This window comes from Pleurodeles waltl, chromosome 5, assembly GCF_031143425.1.
Source record: "Pleurodeles waltl isolate 20211129_DDA chromosome 5, aPleWal1.hap1.20221129, whole genome shotgun sequence".
NCBI lineage: Eukaryota > Metazoa > Chordata > Amphibia > Caudata > Salamandridae > Pleurodeles > Pleurodeles waltl.
This window is the reverse complement of record NC_090444.1, coordinates 65,477,784-65,502,849: the sequence shown is the minus strand read 5'-3', so window position 1 is coordinate 65,502,849 and position 25,066 is coordinate 65,477,784. Positions and strand designations below refer to the sequence as shown.

Below are 25,066 nucleotides of genomic sequence, written 5' to 3'. Positions count from 1 at the left end.
AGCAACCCCCCCCTTATTTTTACATTCTGGTGTATTGCAGGGGGCGTCTCCATTTTGTTTCTTTTGTGCTTTCCTACATTACTAATTCAGGGTACTTTATTTCAGAATAAAATTTACACTTTGGGTTCATAACGATTTGGAAGTTGTAGTGCCCCATCTTTGTAGTTGAAGGCTTCAGTCTTATCCATATTTGGGCATCTTACTGCTATGGGCTCCTTTGAATATTCCTTACAGGGGTCGCTGCAAATGACCTTTAATTTCTTCTCACCTTTGTGTTGTACTTGAACTAGGGGATGTGCAAGTTGATTCTTGGACAGCACTTTGAATTGAGTGTTATTCTGGACACTGCAAATAAAACATTCTTCACTGTAGAGTCACACCTTGCTTTTTTGATGACCGTATGGGCCCACCTGATTTACAGAGGCCTTCCATCATGCATTTTCCTCATTACTCTTGCTAACCCACATACGTCGATACTGCAGTAGTGCTTTCAGTCTCAAATGACTAGTTCATGCGACTGCAACAGAACTTTTGTAATCCATCTGTGCTGAACAGGCTCTTCTCTGGGGAATAAAAATTGAGAATTTAACATAAGGGGACGGGAGGGGATATTTTAGATTTCCCATCTAACCAGGAAGTGTTTGCCCAATACTTCCTGTAAGTTAGGAAGTGCATCTAGACTGTCTCTCCACACCACTCGAATCGCTTTATTATATAAAGGAGTTGAGGTTTAACAGGTTAGCTTTACAGGTTTTCCTTACAATTCTAAAGGGGAAATGCATACTCATCGATATGGCCTACACAATCGGCATGTTCCACATTGAGAGATCAGTGGCGGTGTCCAGGAACGTGTTGCATTGGGTGATTCATTATTGAATAGGCCCAAATCTAGCACATCCAGTTATCAATGGTGAACAAGCGGATATCACGAGCAGATGATTTGTGGGAGATCAGTTTGGAGCTTCGTTCAGAACGCTCACAGCCCTTTTGAATTGTGAGGTGAGCCATTAGTAGGCCTTGCCACAGAAGAAAAGGAGACCTTCAACTTTATGCATCTGTTAACCAGTTGATAGATTTACGGACATTATTTTTCGCAGCCCATCAAAGCAGTAGTTCTGCATGCTTCAGACATGAAAAGGTTTTATTTCGGGGACAGTACATTTGAGGCACTTGCTCTAGTTGCTTGCTTGTTACGCACAAGGTTAAGCGGTCCATGTGCAATCTATACAAAGTTTGTTGAACTACCAGAAGACACTTTTTGTACTTGGCTGTTTAAAGTAGTGGTAAGACAGCTCTTTCTTTGGCTGATATCCCTAGCATTCTTATCTTGGTAGCAGTTCATATCTGCTGATCTTATAACTGTTTAAGTATGTCATGCATACTTCTGATATACGGTTACACAGCTCTTAATTCCCTCTTCACTTGACAATGAGGTAATGCTTTAGAATCAGTTCAAAAGGTTATAAATCTGAGAAGGGGTGGGAGGGAGCGTGGAGTTTATTTGCAGCAGGAGGATGTTATTTAACTGGTACTGCCCAGCCTTTATTGGAGGTTGGCTGCAGATCTAAGTCGAAAAAAGGAGTATGAAATGTCTCCTGGGGCTGAGTTTTTAAGCAGATGTAAACCCCACTCATCTTATAAACAAAATTCAAAGAGGCAATAACGCTTTCCTCTGAGTACTGCTTTTTTCAAACTTTTATTCTTGGTTTACTAATTTTGAAATGACTAAATGTGTCTAAACCGTGACCATGTTGCTGGAGTTAAATCTGATGTTATTGTTGACAAACACCAGCAAATAACAATAAAAATAAGTTGTAATGGCATTAATGATGTACTTGTGAGGGTGGACACCTGGCTGCAAAACTGTAGGTAAATAAAGTACCCTTCCATCTCGTTGCCTCACTCAACTCCTCTTGTGTTCTTCGAGGGCATGCAGGCCTGCACTTTCAAGTCCTGTGCAGCATGCACTCTGTCACAGCTTGACAGTGCTAGATACGGTTTCCCTGATGCTCTGTAAAAAGAGGTAGGTAGGGGGCATGTGCTTGTGACTAGTCACACGCCTCAGGCTCATAGGAAATATTGATTAATGCCATCTGCTTACTCCCACGATGTCTATTCAAACTGCACTTTTCACATTTTAACCTTCATTGATTGGAATTGTTAAGGGGAAACCATATAGTGTTTTTATGGGTGGTGCCCAATGTGTTCTGGCTCTTAAACTTTTAAAAGGAAAGCTCCTAATTGAACTGGTTGAGGGCTTTCTTCAGTTGGATATCAACATGCCATGCTCTGACAACCAAATGAATGAAATTGGTTATTTGTATAGAGCAACTGTCTCTCCCGTGGGGGTATCCTGTTGCTGTAACAGACAGAAAACCATAATGAGTGGATGGAGGATCAGGATCCCCAGATATCAAGGGGTAAAGAATCGCAGGACAAGGGCGTAGTAAAGGGAATCTGGGATACCAGAGATCTAAGTCTTAAGCATTTTTCTAAATGCTGCTTCAAAGTACTAAATGACTCTGGAGAGAATTCCAGTCCTTTGCTCCGAGGACCGTGAACAATTCCTCTTGTATTCATTCTGAAAAGGGATGATTTAAGTAAATTGGCCTGAGAGGACCTCAAGGTTCTACTAGTAGTATAGTGAGTGAACCTCCTGGTAAGACATTTTGGGCCAGTTTCATTGTATGCTCTAAGTGTCATCAGGACAATTCTGTAGAGAACTCTTATAATTAAGGGTTTTAAGGGCTGCAGAAGCAGACTTACCGGAGGTTAAAGCACTGCCCTGGTGGCGGCATACTGTACCACTTGCAGTTTATGTAACACCTGTTGGGGCGATCTAGCGTATAAACTGTTACAGTAGTCCAGCCTTGAGGTGATAGGTTCACGTGCTATTGCTTTCCTAGCGGTAAGAGACAAAAGGTAAAAACATTTCTTGAAAGATTTTATTAGTTTGAAGCAGGAACCTGAAACAGCAAGCACCTGAGTTCAAAATGACCGTTGAGAATCAAATTTAATTCCCAAATTTCTGATAGCCTCTGCAGTGGTAGAGAGGGGGGTTGGGGGTAATTCCTCTGGCACCGAAGGGAGAGAACAGTCATTGGCCTTGCCAAGTAGCATGATCTCGGTCTTCTCTGTATCGCACTTAAGGTGATTAGCATGTATCTACTTAATGATGCCAGTCAGGCAATGTTTAAAGTTCAGCTCTGAACCCAGATAGGATTTATCCTATAATGCCAGCTGGGTATCATCATCATATGAAAGTGTGTATTCCAAAATATGTTATAAGGGAAATTAGAGGAGCCATTAAATATTAAACAGCAAAGTGCTTAGTGAGGAGCCCTGTGGTACCTCAGAGGTAACTGCAGTTTCTTTTGAAGAATAAGGACCCAGCTTAACCATCTGTTTATGACCAGTGAGGAATGACTTTAACCAAGAAAAGGCGGCCCTTCAATCCCGCATTCTCCAACACGATGGAGAAGGCTATCATGGGAGATGGTATTGAATGCCGCCGAGGGATCTAATAAAATCAGCACAGCGTTCTTACCGGAATCAAGTGTTTTAAATTGTCTACGATTTTCAGCAGGGCTGATTTCGTTGAGTGCTTTGGGCAGAAACCTGATTGAGGGGATGAAGAACATTGGCTTTTACTTCTACATCAAGAGGTGCAGATAACTCATAATTCTGGGTCAAACAGACGTGCCTGTGGTGTGAAACATAAAAGGTTTTAGTCCCTTTCTAATCCTGAGGGAACAATAAGGCCTAGTTTAGATCTTGCTGATGAGCAATCTGTTTGACAGCTAAAATCAAGGTTTGGTCCCAGGTGCAATGGGGGACATGTGCCTGCTGCTGCCAAAAGCTCCACAACACCAAAAATTACTTTCAGCTTCCTACTCTAAAAAAATAAATATATAAACTCGCTAAACCTATTGCGTATTCAAGAAAGATTAATTGCTTCTGTTGTATAGGAGTACACTCTCTTGCCATCTGAACACCTCTTGATCCAAACTGTTTATTTTGGGGATTTCGCTGCACTTCAGGCTTCCTGGTAGCTGTCAGTCATTTTTGTTTAGCGCTCAGTAAATTGAATTTGAGGAACTGACTTTAGAATGTTAGGCAGCTGTTGACTGTTTTCATGGGCCCTGAAAATTAACCCTTCTAAGTATCCAAAAAGTTGGGCAGAAATGTTTGCCGGATGCATCGAATGCTCCCATCTTACCCTCCCAGTAATTCTGGGCACTTTTTGTTGTACAATATTTTAATTGGAGGGATTACAGGGTGCTTTTCTTTGTCTGAGCCTTCTGACAGAACAAATTGTTTATATGCTTGTTGGGTTTTATCTTCTTTTACAAGGTCAGTTTATTCTGAAACACTACCCTCCACGAGTTGTTGTACATCTTACAATACTGAATACTGTCAAGTATTCAAATGTAGTGTGTCCTGAGACATAGGTGGCATTCAGAGGCCACTCTAGACATTACCTTGTTAGAAACATTTACGTTTTTATAATTTTGCTAAATTGTAAACATGGTGCTCTGTGAGTAATTACAAATTCATTATGAATGTTGAACTGTTAATGAAAAAATTAGCATAGTCGGCCTTGTCTGAGATTGTAAGCAGTGATTGTTCCTTCCCTGGCAACCTTACCCATGTTTATCTACATTTTCATTACAAAAATTTACCTTGTTGCTTATTTGTTAATACTTAGGCAATGCGAAGTCAGTGATGACTACTACTACAGCTGTCTGATGGAGTAAAGAGCAAGCTGTGAATTGTTTGCAGTGGCAGCAGAAACTATAGTTATTTGTTTCTGTGTGAAAAAGTGGGCACACAAACCATGTAATCAGAATTGTAAACTTTTCTTAGTTATCCACTCAGGTTTACATAACCGGAGTGTATTTTTGCAGCCTAACCAGGCTTTTGATGCAAGTTTCTAAATATGAGGTTCCTCTCTACCAGCACATTTAGCTTTTAAGAAGAGTCGGGAAGAAGAGGGCTGCAAAATACCGTTACAGGATATTGAGAGAGTGGGTTATTGGGCATGTGGCCATGGCTTTGTGTGCGTTGGATGTCGCTCTCTGCGACAGGTGACTTGTCAAATGGTGCTTGGTAGAGATCACTAATTGCCTACTGTTAAAATGACATGTTGTGATACAACCTTTCAGCTAATTAGAACTTCCTTAGTGGGATGTTGGGTTTGGGTTATGACCCTGCATTGAGTTATTTGCTAGAAGGTATTAGGTGGTGGTGCCATCCTGATGAGTATTTGTGTGGAGATGATATATGGTCTTGATCTGAAAGAAGGACTTTTATGTTCTTCTAATTTGTCTTTGGTTATGTGGTCTTGCCCCCTCCTCCTCCCCAGCTGAATGCACCCTTGTGACTGCTTTGCTGTTCCATCAACTCATTGACTCTCTATCTTGTTTTACTTCCTGCTTACGGCTGCTCTGTTACCTACAGTCTTTCATAGGATTTTTGCTAATGGTGAGCCAACGTTTCAGCACAGACGAATGTGACTGTTTACTATGTATGTGCACACTACAGTGTATCCGTGCTATAAGGCTCTTTAACCAGATATGCTGCTAGACCAGTTTCTTTCTCCATGCAATCCCTGTATTAGAGCAGCAGAAGCCTTATAGAGATGGTGCACTGTCCACTGTTTCACTCATTGACCTTCCTCCCCTTTCATTTTGTTCTAAGTAACAGTAGTCCATTTGTGCCATTGCATGATGTTTTGCATGTCAATAGATGTACAAAGCAGTTTGCTATGTCTGAATGTTTTGCTCTTCGTGTTTGTTGCACTGTCATTCATTGTTGCAGTTGCTCAGCTGGGGTAGAGTGAAGGGGTTAAATAGTTGGAAGTTTACATGGCCGTCCCACTCCTTGCTTTTAGCTGCTTTTACCCTGTAGACCAGTTGGGCAGACCACTTGTTTGGAAAGCCCTTTAGCAGCCCAGGCTTGCATGTGTTTTGTGCCTTTATTGGTTAGAGCTTGTTAAAAACAATGACTTTATGTTCAGTGGATTCTCTTTATAGCCGATCTTGGGTACCAGATGAAGATTGTCAAAGAAACCAATTGCTTACAGCTGGCATCAGTTTGGATGGAAGCAGCCAGATGGGACAACAGACCTGCTCCAAAATGAGCGTTCTTATGAAGGCATCCAGAGACTGGACCACGTTTGTCGGGCAGGCATGCAGGAGTAGTTTCTCTATATAGAGGGGAACGTAGCAGGGCCTACTTAGCATTTAAGCCATAGTCCTAGATTACCAATGTTAATCTTCCATTGGACACATGTGGCTGATGTTCAGGACTTTGCTATGCATTTATATGTCCATACCTGTGTGTATGTTTACATGGCTGTATGTATGTGTGTTTTTCTGTGTATGAGGAAGAAAAGAGGATGAGAAATTGGACACGTCTTACACCTGTTTTTTTACGGGTGTTGAGCTTTTCAGATTTGGCATCCATTTGTAAGGGGAAGAAGGGTTTATACATTAGTGAGGTTGTGCTCCTTTGCTTTTAAAATCAATTTCATGTTTAAAATGTGCTGTTGACTGACACCTTGTTTAGAGTCTATTTTAAAGATGTCACATTCAACTTGTGTGACTTTCTGCTCACTTAATGCCTCACTTATTCACCTTGATCATAATGCCCAGCGGTTGAAATTGACAAAGCATTTTTTTAAGCAATAGAAAGGGACCAGGACAGTAGGAAAACCAAGTAAGCACCTTGGAAAGTGCGTGCATGCATATTGTCACCTGAGCACAGTCCCATTCTCAGTATGACCACAGTTATGCTGCAGAGGTTTGAAAGTTATGATAGGTCTTTTCACCCATATTTGTCTGTATTTCCATGCGTGTTTCCCCCTAATACTGGTTTCCACTGTACTCTTTCACTTCTGCGTCATTTGCAGGTTGCAGACTTTAAAAAAAAAAATGCACTGTTTACTCTGGTACTCTAAATTTTGCTTTGGTCGACAACAGATCATTCATTCTTGATGTGAGTGATTTGATTTTCTTCCAAGTAGTTTCTTCAAAAGCCAAAGCAGTGTGTAAACATGCGTCCCATCTTAGTTCAGAGCAACCCATTCCTAGTCCAAGTCACCCATGTCAATTTCTGAGGTGCCACTAAGAATTTCGATTCACTGCCTTATGCCATAGGCATACTGTTGCAAGTATTTAGTACTTTGTAGGGGAGACGTCTACTTTCAAATCACTCAAAGGATATCATGGCCTTCAGGATGTCACATACATGGCTACTTGGTGGTTCTTAATCCATGAAGCTAAGAGTTAGGAGCACTACCACCACTATTTGACAAAATCAACCAAATTAATACAGTACTGGGCTCAGTTTTCACACCTTTAGAGACTCCGTGGCACTACTGGGACTGTGAGTACGTCTCAGAGGGCCAATGCAGACACTTGAGACCGCTTCCTTACATGCTGGCCTCTAAAAACAGCACTTTTTCTCTTATCTGTAGAATCACCCGTTCAGCTTGGAGTTTTTAGTGTAGCAGGAGTTCAGTGGCTACCCGTCCTTTTTCTCGGTATTCGCTTAGGTGAACGGTGCATCTTACAGATTGAAGTGGCATCTGTGATGGGATCGAGTCTACCTTTTCAGAAAATCCAGCCCCAGATCTCCGAGGTGAAAGCAGGGAGTTGCACCAGTGATGGTACTGTTTAAGTTGATTCTTCCTATCCATGGCTTGGAAACAGTCATGTGGAAAGGAATGTAGACCATATTACGATTGTCACTGGTCTTACATGTTAATATATCTGACCATCTAGTCTTTACAATTGTAATAGATAAATATCATGAGGTAAACAACTGACTCCTATTTCAGTTTGTCATCTTTGGATAAAAAATAAAAACAAAATTCTCCCAACATTCACCATTTTCTGTAAAAATGCGCACCGTTGCTTTAAGAAGGTGATTATAATTAGGTGCTGCTAAACAAGTGCCCCTTAGGTCACAACTCTGAAAGTTGCTTAGCATGTGCATCTTTGAAACCAATATGCACTATAGAATAGGGAAAAACCAAGATTAGCACGTTGGGTGAAAATACATGTGTCGAAACAAGCAGATGTTCCAAACAAAAAGCATGTACCCTGGATGTTAAAAAAAAAAAAAAAAAAAAAAAAAAAAAGGGTTTTCTAGGAGATGAAGAGTTTCACTCTGACATGGAATAGATTGACACGCACAATGTGAAAGTAATCGTCCAACTTCCAGATCGAAAGGAGCCCCTAAGACTCGAGGTCCTCAGTGTCTTAAAGTGATTGATTGTCAGAGTTTAGAAAACTGGTATCCATAACTAAAGAGTGGTTCTCTAAATAGAAACTTGCCCCAGTCGAGAGTTCTTAAAACATGAACACAACGTGCTTTCTATGTCTAAACACAAAACTGGTGTGGAAAAGTCTAAATAAATGGAAACTACATCAAAGCAAAATTATATTAAAACCAACTATGGAGCCGAACACTCTGAAAGGAACATTTCCTTCTGGCACACAATCAAAGGCTATCAAACCTAAAAACAGGTTGAAGGCTGTCCTAACAATAAGCTCTTCGGTGGCTTTAGACTCCAACAAAAAGGATGTCTCAATGTAGAGATTACATTTTTAAATGAAGATGATACAGGCGTTTGTTGTCTTGAAAGAACATTGAACCAAATTCTTGAGCATTAAAGAAACAACAAACTAATGGAAAAAATGTAGGCTTCTTAATCCAAACTTAAAAAATAGATTTCTGTGGGAGTAAGAAAAAATCCTAGATAAGGAAGGTTTCATTTGCCAAGCAATTTAGATTGCCATGGCGCTTTCCTTCAAAAAGATAATGACCTAACTGTTGAGCAGTGGTTCTAGTTTAGAAGAGGATGACATTACTTTAAATAAGTTGATGACATAACCTGGTAAGATGTATAAATGAATAGTTATCCATGTAAACAATCTCTGCCAAATGAACAAAATGATCGATCATGGCATAATTAAAGGACTGCTGAAACATATGGTGTGCAATTTGTGAAGCAAGAGTGTTTATTTTTTTTATTTAATAACTAGAACCCTCAGCTCAGTACAAAAGAGGCTGAGAAAGAAGCAGACTGCGCCCAGGCCCCCAGTGGCAACATGCTACTCAGACTTCAGCCACCCCAAATCCTTGCAGTTACAGCAACACCAATTAAATTTGCTTTGTGCGGTACAGGATCTCTGTTTGGGAGGTCCCATCACCTTTCACACCCACAAACAGAAGAGCATCACATCTGACCACTGGAATCTCCAGATCGTGCAGCAGGAGTACTCTCCATTGCCTGTCCTTTCCCCCAGATATGCCTACAGCACCACAACGCCTTCTGGAGGACCAATTGCCTATATTTATCTGAGATGTTTATGCCAGCTTAGCAAAAGTAGCCAGCACCAGAGATGTGGGCCCTCTGAACTTCTTTCTCTGGAAGGACCAGTTCAAATTGCTAATTCTGGCCCAACTTATGTCTGCCCTGGATCAAGAAGAATAGATGGTGGCTTTGGATTTGCAGGACTTCTGTTTCCACATTTCCATCCAGAAATCCCACAGATGCTACTAGCGGTTTCAGGGAGGCAGAGAGCAATTTCAGTTCTCTGTTCTCCACTTTGTGAACACCCGAAGGGCACTGATAAGGCCAAAGTGGAAATGGTGGTTGCAAACAATCTGCAGAGGTTCTAAATAGCAGTATTCCCATACATTGCCGTTTTGCTCCTGAAGGCTGACTCCGCTGGAGCAGTTGTAAGCTGCCTTCAGACAACAGCTGACTTGTAGACCTCATTGGTATTTTCCTTCCACGTGCCTAAGTCCCACCTGACTCCTTTACAGTGGCTCTGCTTTATTAGAGCCAAGCTGGATACAGTGCCCTTCAGAGCCGTTCCTCCACCTTAATGAGTCCAGGATATTTAGTCTGATACCAGTGTTTTATCCATTGACCTGGGTCTGTGAGAGGCTCCAAGGCTTCTGGACCTCTTGATCTCCTGGATCTTGCTTGTAGACCACTCCAGGTGGCACATGGGGGCTCTGCAGTGGGATCAGAAGTCACAGTGGGCTCATCGCCAAGCGGATTTCAGTCCATCCACTCATCACTGCCCCTCTGGTGTTCACAAAAGTAATGGCTGTGGTTGCAGCACACATTCGGAGGTTGGGGAAACCAGTCTTCCCTTACCTTGACAACTGGCAGTTGAAGGCTGGCTCTCCACAGGTGAGTGCGCTTTATAAATGCTGTCAATAAAAATAAATTCCACAGACCCTCTAACTGGGTAAAGTACTACTTTAGTATTTTTTCTAAAGGTGAGGGTTATGTGGTTAGAACTATCTTTCAGAAGAACATGCTACTTACTGTTTGATGAATACTAACTACATATTCCTCCCTGCCCTCCCGCCACTGTTTGTTGAAATGTACTCCTTTCCATCTAAAAAAAGGTCCCATATTGGAGATCTGCACACTGGTACACAGTTTGTTTTTGGGCTTCGCATCGGAGGACATGGGCAATGAAAATGAACATGTAGCAGCTAGCTCCGGAACAACATCTGAAGGTGCAGAAGGAAAGAAAACAATGTCGGCACACTTGAGTGAAATCTTTAGTCCAGTCAACTTTCAGAACAGAATGGAGTAGAGATGGCGCCGCACAATGCCACCTGTTGGCGCACCGTCTATGCTGAGAAATCTTCAGCATCCAGTTGGGCACCTGGGGGTATTCTGAAGGCAGGGAATCTGCAGTTCGGGTAGCACCAGAAAGAGAGTTACCAAAGGTAAGTAACTTGTTGTTTTCCAAGAAAATGTGTTTTGTTGTCACTTGTCGCAACCTAAAACCACCTTGTTTGAAGATCAATAACTTAGCAACCTATTAAACAGGCTATTTACTTTAAAAAAAATAAATAAAAAATAAAATAAAAAAACTATAACAAAAAAAACCATTTGCCAAAAACAAACAACTAAGATAAAAGCCTTGTTCACAAACCTTTATTGGAGTTGAAGGGAAGAAACTAGGGCTGTGTAGTCAGATAGGCTACAAAAAAAACAAAATATACTGCAAATATGCTGGCTATTAGCCCTTTAGTATTCCATTATGCATTTACTGGCAGTTGCTTCAGTACTTTTTCCCAGCTCCTTGTGACTGGATTCTGGAGCACTGATCTCAGCCTTGTTTGACCTTTTCACTTTAGATTCTTTCCACACCTTCTTTGAGCAACCTCCGCTCAACATCTTTTAAGGTTGAGCATTTTTCTGCCCTTTTCGGACAGAAAAATGGCCCTCTTCACAAAAATGCTATCTTTTTGTGAAGTGGCGGGCTTGTGACATAGAAAAGGCGCATACAGATCTCTATGAACTTTATATGCATTACCTACTGGACTCCTACATTGCAAATGCTACTGTATTTTTGACAGAGCCCGGCATGTCCTGAAGGACTGTGAGAACACCTGCCTTTATGGACAGGAAGAACTGCTAAGGCAGCCGGGGTCTACCTCTGGGAAAAGAGGGAGATCAGAGGAGAGTATTTTGCCTCTACCAGTTGCCATCTCGGAGGGCTTCTGTAGGAAGTTGGCTCTGTATGTGCTATTTCAAAGTAAGGAATAGCATGCACAGAGTCCAAGGGTTCCCCTTAGAGGTAAAATAGTGGTAAAAAGAGATAATACTAATGCTCTATTTTGTGGTAGTGTGGTCGAGCAATAGGCTTATCCAAGGAGTAGTGTTAAGCATTTGTTGTACATACACATAGACAATAAATGAGGTACACACACTCAGAGACAAATCCAGCCAATAGGTTTTGTATAGAAAAATATCTTTTCTTAGTTTATTTTAAGAACCACAGGTTCAAATTTAACATGTAATATCTTGTTTGAAAGGGATTGCAGGTAAGTACATTAGGAACTTTGAATCATTTCCATTGCATGTATACTTTTCAAGTTATTCACAAATAGCTATTTTAAAAGTGGACACTTAGTGCAATTTTCACAGTTCCTGGGGGAGGTAAGTTTTTGTTAGTTTTACCAGGTAAGTAAGACACTTACAGGGTTCAGTTCTTGGTCCAAGGTAGCCCACCGTTGGGGGTTCAGAGCAACCCCAAAGTTACCACACCAGCAGCTCAGGGCCGGTCAGGTGCAGAGTTCAAAGTGGTGCCCAAAACGCATAGGCTTCAATGGAGAGAAGGGCGTGCCCCGGTTCCAGTCTGCCAGCAGGTAAGTACCCGCGTCTTCGGAGGGCAGACCAGGGGGGTTTTGTAGGGCACCGGGGGGGACACAAGCCCACACAGAAATTTCACCCTCCGCGGCGCGGGGGCGGCCGGGTGCAGTGTTAGAACAAGCGTCGGGTTCGCAATGGAAGTCAATGAGAGATCAAGGGATCTCTTCAGCGCTGCAGGCAGGCAAGGGGGGGCTTCCTCGGGGAAACCTCCACTTGGGCAAGGGAGAGGGACTCCTGGGGGTCACTTCTGCAGTGAAAGTCCGGTCCTTCAGGTCCTGGGGGCTGCGGGTGCAGGGTCTTTTCCAGGCGTCGGGACTTAGGTTTCAGAGAGTCGCGGTCAGGGGAAGCCTCGGGATTCCCTCTGCAGGCGGCGCTGTGGGGGCTCAGGGGGACAGGTTTTGGTACTCACAGTCGTAGAGTAGTCCGGGGGTCCTCCCTGAGGTGTTGGTTCTCCACCAGCCGAGTCGGGGTCGCCGGGTGCAGTGTTGCAAGTCTCACGCTCCTTGCGGGGAGATTGCAGGGTTCTTTAAAGCTGCTTCTTTGGATAAAGTTGCAGTCTCTTTGGAGCAGGTCCGCTGTCCTCAGGAGTTTCTTGTCGTCGTCGAAGCAGGGCAGTCCTCGGAGGATTCAGAGGTCGATGGTCCCTTTGGAAGGCGTCGCTGGAGCAGAGTTCTTTGGAAGGCAGGAGACAGGCCGGTGAGTTTCTGGAGCCAAGGCAGTTGTTGTCTTCTGGTCTTCCTCTGCAGGGGTTTTCAGCTAGGCAGTCCTTCTTCTTGTTGTTGCAGGAATCTAAATTCTTAGGTTCAGGGGAGCCCTTAAATACTAAATTTAAGGGCGTGTTTAGGTCTGGGGGGTTAGTAGCCAATGGCTACTAGCCCTGAGGGTGGGTACACCCTCTTTGTGCCTCCTCCCAAGGGGAGGGGGTCACATCCCTAATCCTATTGGGGGAATCCTCCATCTGCAAGATGGAGGATTTCTAAAAGTTAGAGTCACCTCAGCTCAGGACACCTTAGGGGCTGTCCTGACTGGCCAGTGACTCCTCCTTGTTTTTCTCATTATCTCTCCTGGACTTGCCGCCAAAAGTGGGGGCTGGGTCCAGGAGGCGGGCATCTCCACTAGCTGGCGTGCCCTGGGGCATTGTAACACGAAGCTTGAGCCTTTGAAGCTCACTGCTAGGTGTTACAGTTCCTGCAGGGGGGAGGTGTGAAGCACCTCCACCCAGAGCAGGCTTTGTTTCTGTCCTCAGAGAGCACAAAGGCTCTCACCGCATGAGGTCAGACACTCGTCTCTCAGCAGCAGGCTGGCACAGACCAGTCAGTCCTGCACTGAACAATTGGGTAAAATACAGGGGGTATCTCTAAGATGCCCTCTGTGTGCATTTTTTAATAAATCCAACACTGGCATCAGTGTGGGTTTATTATTCTGAGAAGTTTGATACTAAACTTCCCAGTATTCAGTGTAGCCATTATGGAGCTGTGGAGTTCGTTTTTGACAGACTCCCAGCCCATATACTCTTATGGCTACCCTGCACTTACAATGTCTAAGGTTTTGCTTAGACACTGTAGGGGCATAGTGCTCATGCACATATGCCCTCACCTGTGGTATAGTGCACCCTGCCTTAGGGCTGTAAGGCCTACTAGAGGGGTGACTTACCTATGCCACAGGCAGTGGGAGGTTGGCATGGCACCCTGAGGGGAGTGCCATGTCGACTTAGTCATTTTCTCCCCATCAGCACACACAAGCTGGCAAGCAGTGTGTCTGTGCTGAGTGAGGGGTCCCTAGGGTGGCATAAGACATGCTGCAGCCCTTAGAGACCTTCCCTGGCATCAGGGCCCTTGGTACCAGAGGTACCAGTTACAAGGGACTTATCTGGATGCCAGGGTGTGCCAATTGGGGAATCAAAAGTACAGGTTAGGGAAAGAACACTGGTGCTGGGGCCTGGTTAGCAGGCCTCAGCACACTTTCAATTCAAAACATAGCATCAGCAAAGGCAAAAAGTCAGGGGGTAACCATGCCAAGGAGGCATTTCCTTACACTCCCCTGGACTTGCCGCCAAAAGTGGGGGCTGTGCCCAGGGGGCAGGCATCTCCACTAGCTGGAGTGCCCTGGGGCATTGTAACACGAAGCTTGAGCCTTTGAAGCTCACTGCTAGGTGTTACATTTCCTGCAGGGGGGAGGTGTGAAGCACCTCCACCCAGAGCAGGCTTTTGTTTCTGGCCTCAGAGCACAAAGGCTCTCACCCCAGGGGGCCAGAAACTCGTCTCTCAGCAGCAGGCTGACACAGACCAGTCAGTCCTGCACTGAAGGATTGGGTAAAATACAGAGGGCATCTTAGAGATGCCCTCTGTGTGCACTTTTTAATAAATCCAACACCTCAGTGTGGGTTTATTATTCTGAGATGTTGGATACCAAAGTTCCCAGTATTCAGTGTAGCAGTTATGGAGCTGTGGAGGTCGTTTTTGGCAAACTCCCAGACCATCTACTTATTATGGCCACACTGTACTTACAATGTCTAAGAACAGACTTAGACACTGTAGGGGCATATTGCTCATGCAGCTATGCCCTCACCTGTGGTATAGTGCACCCTGCCTTAGGGCTGCAAGGCCCCCCGAGTAAGTTTGAGTGGTGACTACTTTTATCAGGAGGATTGTTGGAAAACTGCAAACATCTTTCTTTGACCTGTAGATCCATAAGTCATTCCACTTCGTCTCTGGTTGTAAAATTGAGAAGTCTGGATATTGTTTGCTCTCTGAACTTGCAGAAAGATACAATTAAGGGAAAGCCCAGTTGCAGAAGAAATTGTGAAGGACAATAGGTTAGAACCCACTTTATGGTTCTCCAAAAATCTATTGCTCAGAGTGCTTGAGCATTTTGGCTCTCTGGAATGTGGATAGCAGTGATTTCCAGCATCCAGGTATCATGTCTAGATGGTTTGAGCCTCTTGAGATAGGATTAGGGATGTGACCCCCTCCCCTTTGGAGGAGGCACAAAGAGGGTGTACCCACCCTCAGGGCTAGTAGCCATTGGCTACTAACCCCCCAGACCTAAACACGCCCTTAAATTTAGTATTTAAGGGCTCTCCCTGAACCTAGAAACTAGATTCCTGCAACAACAAGGACTGCCTAGCTGAAAACCCCTGCAGAGGAAGACCAGAAGACAACAACTGCCTTGGCTCCAGAAACTCACCGGCCTGTCTCCTGCCTTCCAAAGAACTCTGCTCCAGCGACGCCTTCCAAATGGACCAGCGACCTCTGCATCCTCTGAGGACTGCCCGGCTTCGACGACAAGAAACTCCCGAGGACAGCGGACCTGCTCCAAAAAGACTGCAACTTTATCCAAAGGAGCAGCTTTAAAGAACCCTGCAATCTCCCTGCAAGAAGCGTGAGACTTGCAACACTGCACCCGGCGACCCCGACTCGGCTGGTGGAGAACCAACACCTCCGGGAGGACCCCCGGACTACTCTACGACTGTGAGTACCAAAACCTGTCCCCCCTGAGCCCCCACAGCGCCGCCTGCAGAGGGAATCCCGAGGCTTCCCCTGACCGCGACTCTCTGAAACCTAAGTCCCGACGCCTGGAAAAGACCCTGCACCCGCAGCCCCCAGGACCTGAAGGACTGGACTTTCACTGCAGAAGTGACCCCCAGGAGTCCCTCTCCCTTGCCCAAGTGGAGGTTTCCCCGAGGAAGCCCCCCCTTGCCTGCCTGCAGCGCTGAAGAGATCCCTTGATCTCTCATTGACTTCCATTGCGAACCCAACGCTTGTTCTAACACTGCACCCGGCCGCCCCCGCGCCGCTGAGGGTGAAATTTCTGTGTGGGCTTGTGTCCCCCCCGGTGCCCTACAAAACCCCCCTGGTCTGCCCTCCGAAGACGCGGGTACTTACCTGCTGGCAGACTGGAACCGGGGCACCCCCTTCTCTCCATTGAAGCCTATGCGTTTTGGGCACCACTTTGAACTCTGCACCTGACCGGCCCTGAGCTGCTGGTGTGGTAACTTTGGGGTTGCTCTGAACCCCCAACGGTGGGCTACCTTGGACCAAGAACTGAACCCTGTAAGTGTCTTACTTACCTGGTAAAACTTACAAAAACTTACCTCCCCCAGGAACTGTGAAAATTGCACTGTGTCCACTTTTAAAATAGCTATTTGTGAATAACTTGAAAAGTATACATGCAATTGAAATGATTCAAAGTTCCTAATGTACTTACCTGCAATCCCTTTCAAACAAGATATTACATGTTAAATTTGAACCTGTGGTTCTTAAAATAAACTAAGAAAATATATTTTTCTATACAAAACCTATTGGCTGGATTTGTCTGAGTGTGTGTACCTCATTTATTGTCTATGTGTATGTACAACAAATGCTTAACACTACTCCTTGGATAAGCCTACTGCTCGACACACTACCACAAAATAGAGCATTAGTATTATCTCTTTTTACCATTTACATTTAAGATAATCAAGGTACACGAGAGAACCTTTCTCCTTAAAGGCCCTTTCTGAAATGAAAACTGTCCAAGTCCCTGATTAGAAATGAGTAAATATGGGATTTGGCCAATGATGTGTAATTTCAGTGGAGTATAAAAAAATTTAATAAACCGCAATCCTTAACTTGCAGAAAAGCCATGCAAACTATGGCTGTCGCACTGAATGCAGTGCTCATGACCTCCCTCATGTAACTGATGCAGCTACAGATGTCAAATGATTTTACAAGTCCGATTACATTACTGTTAACACTTTCAATGAGAGGACTTTGAATATATTTTGTATTGGCTTGAGTATGTTATTTAATGAAGTTGTGCTTTTGAGTGTTCCTTATTGCTGTAAATATAGTGAGGTTGTAAGTGATGAATTTAATATGGAATTTATGGTTTGCATGACTTGTGTGAGTTGTGGATTGCAGAGATGATCATAACTATACTTTACCTGTTTTTTTTTGTTCTTTTAACATGCATTAAAGCATCATAACCCGACCTAACTATAACATCACTGAACATAGCAGTTTCTTAGGCTATAAAGGACCATGCCTTGCTTCCTATAATAACCACAGGAGAAAATGGTAGACATCATTGCATGTGTTGACCTGGCCTGAAGTGGCCCAGGGGTTGAGAGTTGAGTGAAATATAGATGCATCCTCCCATATTAATCTTTTTTGGGGGGAGGCGGTGGGTGGGCATTGTGTGCTTGTAGTTCTGACCTTGAGTTCTGTGGTCCGAGTTCCTGTATGTTTCTTATTAGAGGGTTCTTTTCTGCATTTCCTGTGGTGGTTGTCCTGATGTAATATTTTGATGTACATTGAGTGATTACTTGACATACTTCAGCCATTTTCTGTATTACGGAAATTACTGGAGAACAAATCTAAATATTTGCCATCCACTATTTTGGCAAAATAATACCAAGACTATCAACTGTGCAACAAAAGGTGTACTATTATGTTTTTCTGGTAAGGATTATAATAGCATTGGAGATGGGGGGAAGCAGTTAGCTAGGGATGAGTTGTTCTGAGGGTCTTTAAGGATTATTTTCCGTCAACAGCTGTTGGCTCAGACTTTGTGCCAGAGGTGCATGAGTGGCTGACTTGAGAGACTGCCATTAGTATAGATGAGGGCTCAGGAAGGATATGTGACAGGGGCTGGTTTGTACTAATTTACAGATGGTAATGTTCACGGACTGCTTTTTAGCTAAATTAATGCCATAGGCTGCTGTTAGAATGAAATCTTATCAACAGGTTGTGGTATTCTTTTATGTATAGGACTCACTGCAGTTCTGCAGTTTTTTTTTTCCTGACATGCTGAAGTCTGCTTGTCTCTTTCAGTGGCGCCTGACACAATCAACAATCATGTGAAGACATGCCGAGAGGAGCAGAAGAACCTGCATTTCTTTGCACCAGAGTATGGAGGTGGGTCAGGACACACTTATTTGTACGACGTATGCACCTGATGATGTATTGCTAGGTGCCCGAAAGGCGGTGGTCCAGCTACTGTTCGCATTACGTATTGGTGCAGTATGGATACCTCTGGAAATATACTAACATCTTTCACCAATTTTTCCTTACCTTTGTTCAAAGAGCACTGTTTTCTTGTTGGCCCTGCTCCTGGACTACCCACCCAGAGCCATGGGCAAGAGTCAGCAACTGCTTAGTGAATTGCTGAGCCTGCAGCATGTTAACAATTATCAACTAGTACCCTTTGTTAGTTAATACATGGATTTTCCTCTGCTTTGTCCCCTTTTCTGTTATAACTTGAAGCAATACTGTTAAGATTTACTGACACTGATACTGTGCAGCCATTAGCTGCATGTTTTTTCCACATTGCCAGTTGTCAAGTGCTTTTGCTGGTTGTCTACTTGTGGTGTTGTCATATTTGTGACTTGTATTCACCAAGCTTGCTCTAAACTGCTGCACCATATAGTTGAGATGAGTTTACTGTAAAAAAAATAAATAAAAAAAAATGCTGTCACGGGTGGTGCTGTGCTCTAAGTCTGGAAACATCTTAGAAAATAGCCACTCTTGAACCTCAGAACTTCGTTACAGCAGAGTTATACTGTGGAATTAAGCTGAATGTGAGCTAGAAAATATCAAATTAAGTGGTCTTTTAACCAAGTCTGACACTGGTGGGTCTTAAACGTCTAATCCTGTTTCAAGTACAGCTTTACTAGGTGAGGGAGTTATTGCTGGTGCCTGCTTTGTGATGAATAAATAGCAGTGGGTACGTTTTGTAAAATTAACCATGTATTTAGTGTCCTACAAAAATTAAGGTATTTTTCTACTTGGAAGTTGTGCAGCAAAGAGTTCCAAATCCCAACATCTAATGAGCGAGTATGCCCAGCTGCTTGTATTAGCTTTCTTTGACAAATGGCATGCCTAAGAATTTAAGACTGTAGGTTAGCTATCACCTGCCATACCACCTTTACTCGCAAGCCCGTATAGCAGTAATAGGATACCGTGTTGCGGTATATCCTCAATGCTGTTAAATTTTAGCAAACAAATGAAATCCTAATTCCCCCCATACCTTTCTGATACCTCTTCCCAAAATGGGATGGCAAGGGAATTGTATACTAGAGTAGTGAGCTGTGCTTGCACGAGGTATTAATAGGTACTTGCAGTGACTAAAGAACCAGTCTAATCTTTCCCGTATTGTTTGTTTGAGGCGATGTACACAAAAGAATGGTTTCTGACTCCTGCCTAGAGCAGTGTAACGTCCTTCAGAAGTAATGCTGTGGGAAAATGAACTACGCACTGCAGGAGTAGCTCTTAGTCTTCGTTTTGGGGTAACTGGGAGCCATAGCTGTTGGTTGGTGTCAGAGTATCTATCCAGTGATGGAATGGTAATACATTGGCAGGCTTGCACTTTTAAGATTTCTTGGTTGGAAAAAAACCCCTCTGAGCTATGGTCTTGGCCACACTTGGGGAGAAGATGAAATGGAGTAGTCTGGAACAGTTGTATATTTACAGAGCCAGTGTGGCACCATTGTATATTTAGTTAAAAATTCTGGGTATTAATGGAAGTTATTGTTTTAAGACAATGCTGTTTCGATTTCAGTATCTACAAAATCATCACGATCTATGCCAGTATGTAAATACTAGGGGTAGGTTTGCAGTATTAAACATAGAGGCAGAATGAAAACGAATCTGTCTGCAACTTCCTTAGCACAGTCATATTTTTTTTATGTAAGCATACTGTAGTTTAGTTTCAACCTTAGTTATATTGTTACAAAACAAGGTTTGCTAGTAGTGAAATATCAATAAAAAATACATTATACAAGTTCTCTAAAGCAGTTTAGACTTAAACTTGGTACTCGCCATTGTACACTGTAGTCTTCAGGGCCTATGCCGGTGTAGGCTTTATGGTTGCTGAAGTCTGAGAGCTGAGCCAGCTTTTCCTTTGTTTCAGAGGTTGCCAATGTGACGACTGCAGTGGACATTTACTCCTTTGGAATGTGTGCTCTAGAGGTGAGCTGCCTGCATATATTATGAGCTGTCAACCCTGCGATTTTGTGTGGGAGAGGGACTAGCACTGGCCGAAAGAGTGATTATGCCACACATCTCCAGCATTAATGTATTTGTGATTGTCCTACCAGATGGCTGTGCTGGAGATTCAGGGAAATGGAGAATCTTCGTATGTGCCCCAAGAGGCAATCAACAATGCAATCCAGTCACTAGAAGATATCCTGCAAAGAGTGAGTATGAAAGACCAGGAACTTGTTTGCTAGTTGCACATTGCTTGAAGGCATGTGGAAATATTGAATACAAGGGAGAAAGTGGATTAGCACATGGGTATGGATCAGGCTATGGGTCTAACAAAGGAAGTACTTGAATCTTCTGTGTGTTCTAAGAGGCACTCTTCTGGTGAGCGTATAAATAATCAGGGAAAACTGTTTCTTGAGCGTTTGCTTCTCAACATTTGGCCATGCCCCTACTTTGACAGTGCCCTGCAGTCAGTATCCCTTTCCTTTGAGCCCAAGGGATATGATGTCTGGCTGTGACTAGTAGGTTGTGAGCGCATGACCAGGCTTTGTGACCAGCAGCATTTCCTGCTGAGCCCTTTGGGATGACCTTTGTCCCAGTCCAACAGGCTGTTTGAAGATACTGGTGTTCAGCAACTCTTAAACCTGAGCCTGCAGTGTGGATGATTGCCATGCCCAGGTAATGGTCATTGCAATATAATTGAGATTGCAAAAGCCTTTCTTATTTTTTGCTTCATAACCAAACTAAAATGTGCTCTTGATATTTTTATGGACGTTTTATATTTGGCAATTCAGTCAAATATGTAATGTCAGAACGCTAATAAAAAGCTAGTGCCGGCTAACATACGCATGGGTGAGAAACTGCATTTAGTTAATTTACCTTTTCCTTTGTGACATAGCTGACATATTTCCTGCTGTATAGCTAGAGGACACATGTATTATCATAGTACAGCTGGTATAGATGAGTATTTTGGTATGGCCTTTTTCAAACATTAATATAAAATTTGCCAAATAGATGCATCTTTGTGGGTGCAGTTTGTCACCTGGGATTGGAGCACACATCCTAGGTCTTAAAATCAGAGACAGGAGACCTATTCTGCCATAGAGCTTGGGTGTTTTGCCATATTGAATGGGAATGCAGTAAAACCAGCCAAAAATAAAATAATGGTGCTCTAGACTACATAATCTGAAAAATGCTAATCTCCTTTTCTAATATTTATGAGGTACCCAAATGGCTTCTGGTTGCTCTTGGCATAGTTTATATAAAGACGCGCATCAAAAGTAGTTAACTATTATTGTCGCAGCAAGTTGATGCTTGAATCAGTGGTGTGGCAAAATGTGACATTTCATCTGTGTTGTCTAAAAAAAACAAAATGACACGAAGCCTGAAGTGACATCCTTTGCAGACCCTCTTCTGCTCTTGGGAGGGTCAGTGCCTAAAGTACCATGAGTTTATTTGGTTGGTGCAGCGATAAAATATTAAACAAGCTTACAGTAATGTGAGGATGCTTGCTTTTCAGGAGTTTATTCAGAAATGTTTGGAAACTGATCCCAACAAACGCCCAACAGCCCGAGAACTGCTCTTCCATCAAGCCTTGTTTGAAGTGCCCTCATTAAAGTTACTAGCAGCCCACTGCATTGTGGGTCACCAGCGTGAGTAGACTGGCAGTGGGTGAACCCTGTCAACTTTAGTGTCTTCTTAATAAAAGTAATCTGTTGGGACTTTGTACTGCAGACTTTGGATATGCCATGAGCTTTTATTTGGAGCTATTAAGGAAGTGAAGCAGTCTAATATTGTGGTTGCCAAAATCTGTTGTCTAGGACAGTGGTTCCGAACCTTTTGATTTATGTGGACCCCCATTTTAACATTAATGGAACCCAGAGACCCCCACTGAATCACCATTGGGATCTGGGGGACCCCCGCCTGAGTCATTACTGGAAGCTGGGGAACTAATTTGTCAATATTTGTTAATATTTTTTAATTTTCTAAGCAGTCACGGACCCCCTGAGAAGGCTTCGCGGACCCCCAGGGGTCCCTGGACCACAGGTTGGGAACCACTGGTCTAGGATTCTGGTATTGGTCAGTGGATGGGTTCCCAGTCCCAAATATGGGGGTTTGAGTTTTGAGGGCTAGAATTAACAAAAGTGATTTATGTATCTAACGTATGTAGTGTAGTCACATTATCATAGATATACTGATGCAGCTGCTGTTTTGAGACCATCTTTCTTTGTTTAGATATGATCCCAGAAAATGCCTTAGAAGAAAGGACCAAAAACCTGGACATGAGTGCAGTCCTGGCAGAAATTGTGCACCCTGGCAGGGAAGGAGTGCGCATGATGTAAGTGTTTGATTTCTTTTTAAAGCGGGGGCAATAAGGGGGTTGGGGAATAATCTAGGAAGTTGGTTTGTGCATTGTGACTTTATATGCATTACATTGCTAGTTCATGATGCTTGGCTTTACCGTACTCCCAATTTTGGTTTTCAACAGATTTAACTAATTCCAACATCAGGAAGAGTCAAAGTACAGGGAGTGCAGAATTATTAGGCAAATGAGTATTTTGACCACATCATCCTCTTTATGCATGTTGTCTTACTCCAAGCTGTATAGGCTCGAAAGCCTACTACCAATTAAGCATATACGGTGATGTGCATCTCTGTAATGAGAAGGGGTGTGGTCTAATGACATCAACACCCTATATCAGGTGTGCATAATTATTAGGCAACTTCCTTTCCTTGGGCAAAATGGGTCAAAAGAAGGACTTGACAGGCTCAGAAAAGTCAAAAATAGTGAGATATCTTGCAGAGGGATGCAGCACTCTTAAAATTGCAAAGCTTCTGAAGCGTGATCATCGAACAATCAAGCGTTTCATTCAAAATAGTCAACAGGGTCGCAAGAAGCGTGTGGAAAAACCAAGGCGCAAAATAACTGCCCATGAACTGAGAAAAGTCAAGCGTGCAGCTGCCACGATGCCACTTGCCACCAGTTTGGCCATATTTCAGAGCTGCAACATCACTGGAGTGCCCAAAAGCACAAGGTGTGCAATACTCAGAGACATGGCCAAGGTAAGAAAGGCTGAAAGACGACCACCACTGAACAAGACACACAAGCTGAAACGTCAAGACTGGGCCAAGAAATATCTCAAGACTGATTTTTCTAAGGTTTTATGGACTGATGAAATGAGAGTGAGTCTTGATGGGCCAGATGGATGTGCCCGTGGCTGGATTGGTAAAGGGCAGAGAGGTCCAGTCCGACTCAGACGCCAGCAAGGTGGAGGTGGAGTACTGGTTTGGGCTGGTATCATCAAAGATGAGCTTGTGGGGCCTTTTCGGGTTGAGGATGGAGTCAAGCTCAACTCCCAGTCCTACTGCCAGTTCCTGGAAGACACCTTCTTCAAGCAGTGGTACAGGAAGAAGTCTGCATCCTTCAAGAAAAACATGATTTTCATGCAGGACAATGCTCCATCACACGCGTCCAAGTACTCCACAGCGTGGCTGGCAAGAAAGGGTATAAAAGAAGGAAATCTAATGACATGGCCTCCTTGTTCACCTGATCTGAACCCCATTGAGAACCTGTGGTCCATCATCAAATGTGAGATTTACAAGGAGGGAAAACAGTACACCTCTCTGAACAGTGTCTGGGAGGCTGTGGTTGCTGCTGCACACAATGTTGATGGTGAACAGATCAAAACACTGACAGAATCCATGGATGGCAGGCTTTTGAGTGTCCTTGCAAAGAAAGGTGGCTATATTGGTCACTGATTTGTTTTTGTTTTGTTTTTGAATGTCAGAAATGTATATTTGTGAATGTTGAGATGTTATATTGGTTTCACTGGTAATGATAAATAATTGAAATGGGTATATATATTTTTTTGTTAAGTTGCCTAATAATTATGCACAGTGATAGTCACCTGCACACACAGATATCCCCCTAACATAGCTAAAACTAAAAACAAACTAAAAACTACTTCCAAAAATATTCAGTTTTGATATTAATGAGTTTTTTGGGTTCATTGAGAACATGGTTGTTGTTCAATAATAAAATTAATCCTCAAAAATACAACTTGCCTAATAATTCTGCACTCCCTGTATGTTAGAACGGTTCCAGATCCATAAAACTGTCATTGTGTCAGTTGATTACATCTGTGGCATAATATCTTTGTTGTTCTTATATGCTCTGAAGCTTTTATAAGGTGTTAATATTGACATAAAGTAAATGAAATGTGCCTCTCACTATGCAAAGATTTGAATACTCGTTTTTAATGTTTACTTCTGTAGAGCTGGTTTTGGAATAGATTGTTCTTTGCATATGTGGGCCCTTTAGTGTGCTTTTGTTGGCCACTTCGTGGTTTGAGTACAGTTGGCAGTCTACTCCAAGTTAACAGGGCACCATGTTTTTTTACCCTGAGCTGCCTAATAAAAAATCATTGTGATTGGGTACGTGTGCCCTTTTGGTCATATTTCCGCAGACCAAAAATTAGAAGCTTTAAGTTACTGCTGAGGGTTCAGGTCCTGGCATCGTAATTAAGTTGTCTGGCTATGAGGTCTTTTGTCAAGCTACATCAGATGTTCCTAGGTAATGGTGTTGAAGTCCTTGGTCACTGTGGGCATGTAGGGTGCTTGTCTGATTACCCAATACACCAGGGAATGGGAGCTAGTCTGTCCATGATGTGTTTTGCTGTATATCACTGAGATGAAGGGTACGTGCGCAGTTGTACACAAGTGGTAGATTATGAAAAGTCATCACAAAATATAGCACAGTTAGTGGGCTTCAAATGAAAGTGAAAACGTGAGCATTTTCCAGCATTAAATACTGTAGTTCTGTGATAGGAGCGGGATAAGTAAGGCTCTAGCTTGGAAACCCCAGCATGAATGTAGAGCTTTATAGTGCTGCTGGTGTTTCTGA

The 25,066-nt window shown here is 43.3% G+C and overlaps 1 protein-coding gene across 1 annotated transcript in view; it reads left to right on the top strand.

Annotated features, from left to right (window-relative positions):
• The window catches only part of NRBP1 (nuclear receptor binding protein 1), a 228,668-nt gene that overhangs the window by 86,843 nt on the left and 116,759 nt on the right, over positions 1–25,066 (top strand). The window contains exons 7-11 of the mRNA XM_069233574.1: positions 18,013–18,096; positions 20,090–20,148; positions 20,277–20,375; positions 21,683–21,815; positions 22,399–22,501. Coding sequence (XP_069089675.1) covers positions 18,013–18,096; positions 20,090–20,148; positions 20,277–20,375; positions 21,683–21,815; positions 22,399–22,501 — 478 coding nt within the window. The remainder of the gene's footprint in view (positions 1–18,012; positions 18,097–20,089; positions 20,149–20,276; positions 20,376–21,682; positions 21,816–22,398; positions 22,502–25,066) is intronic.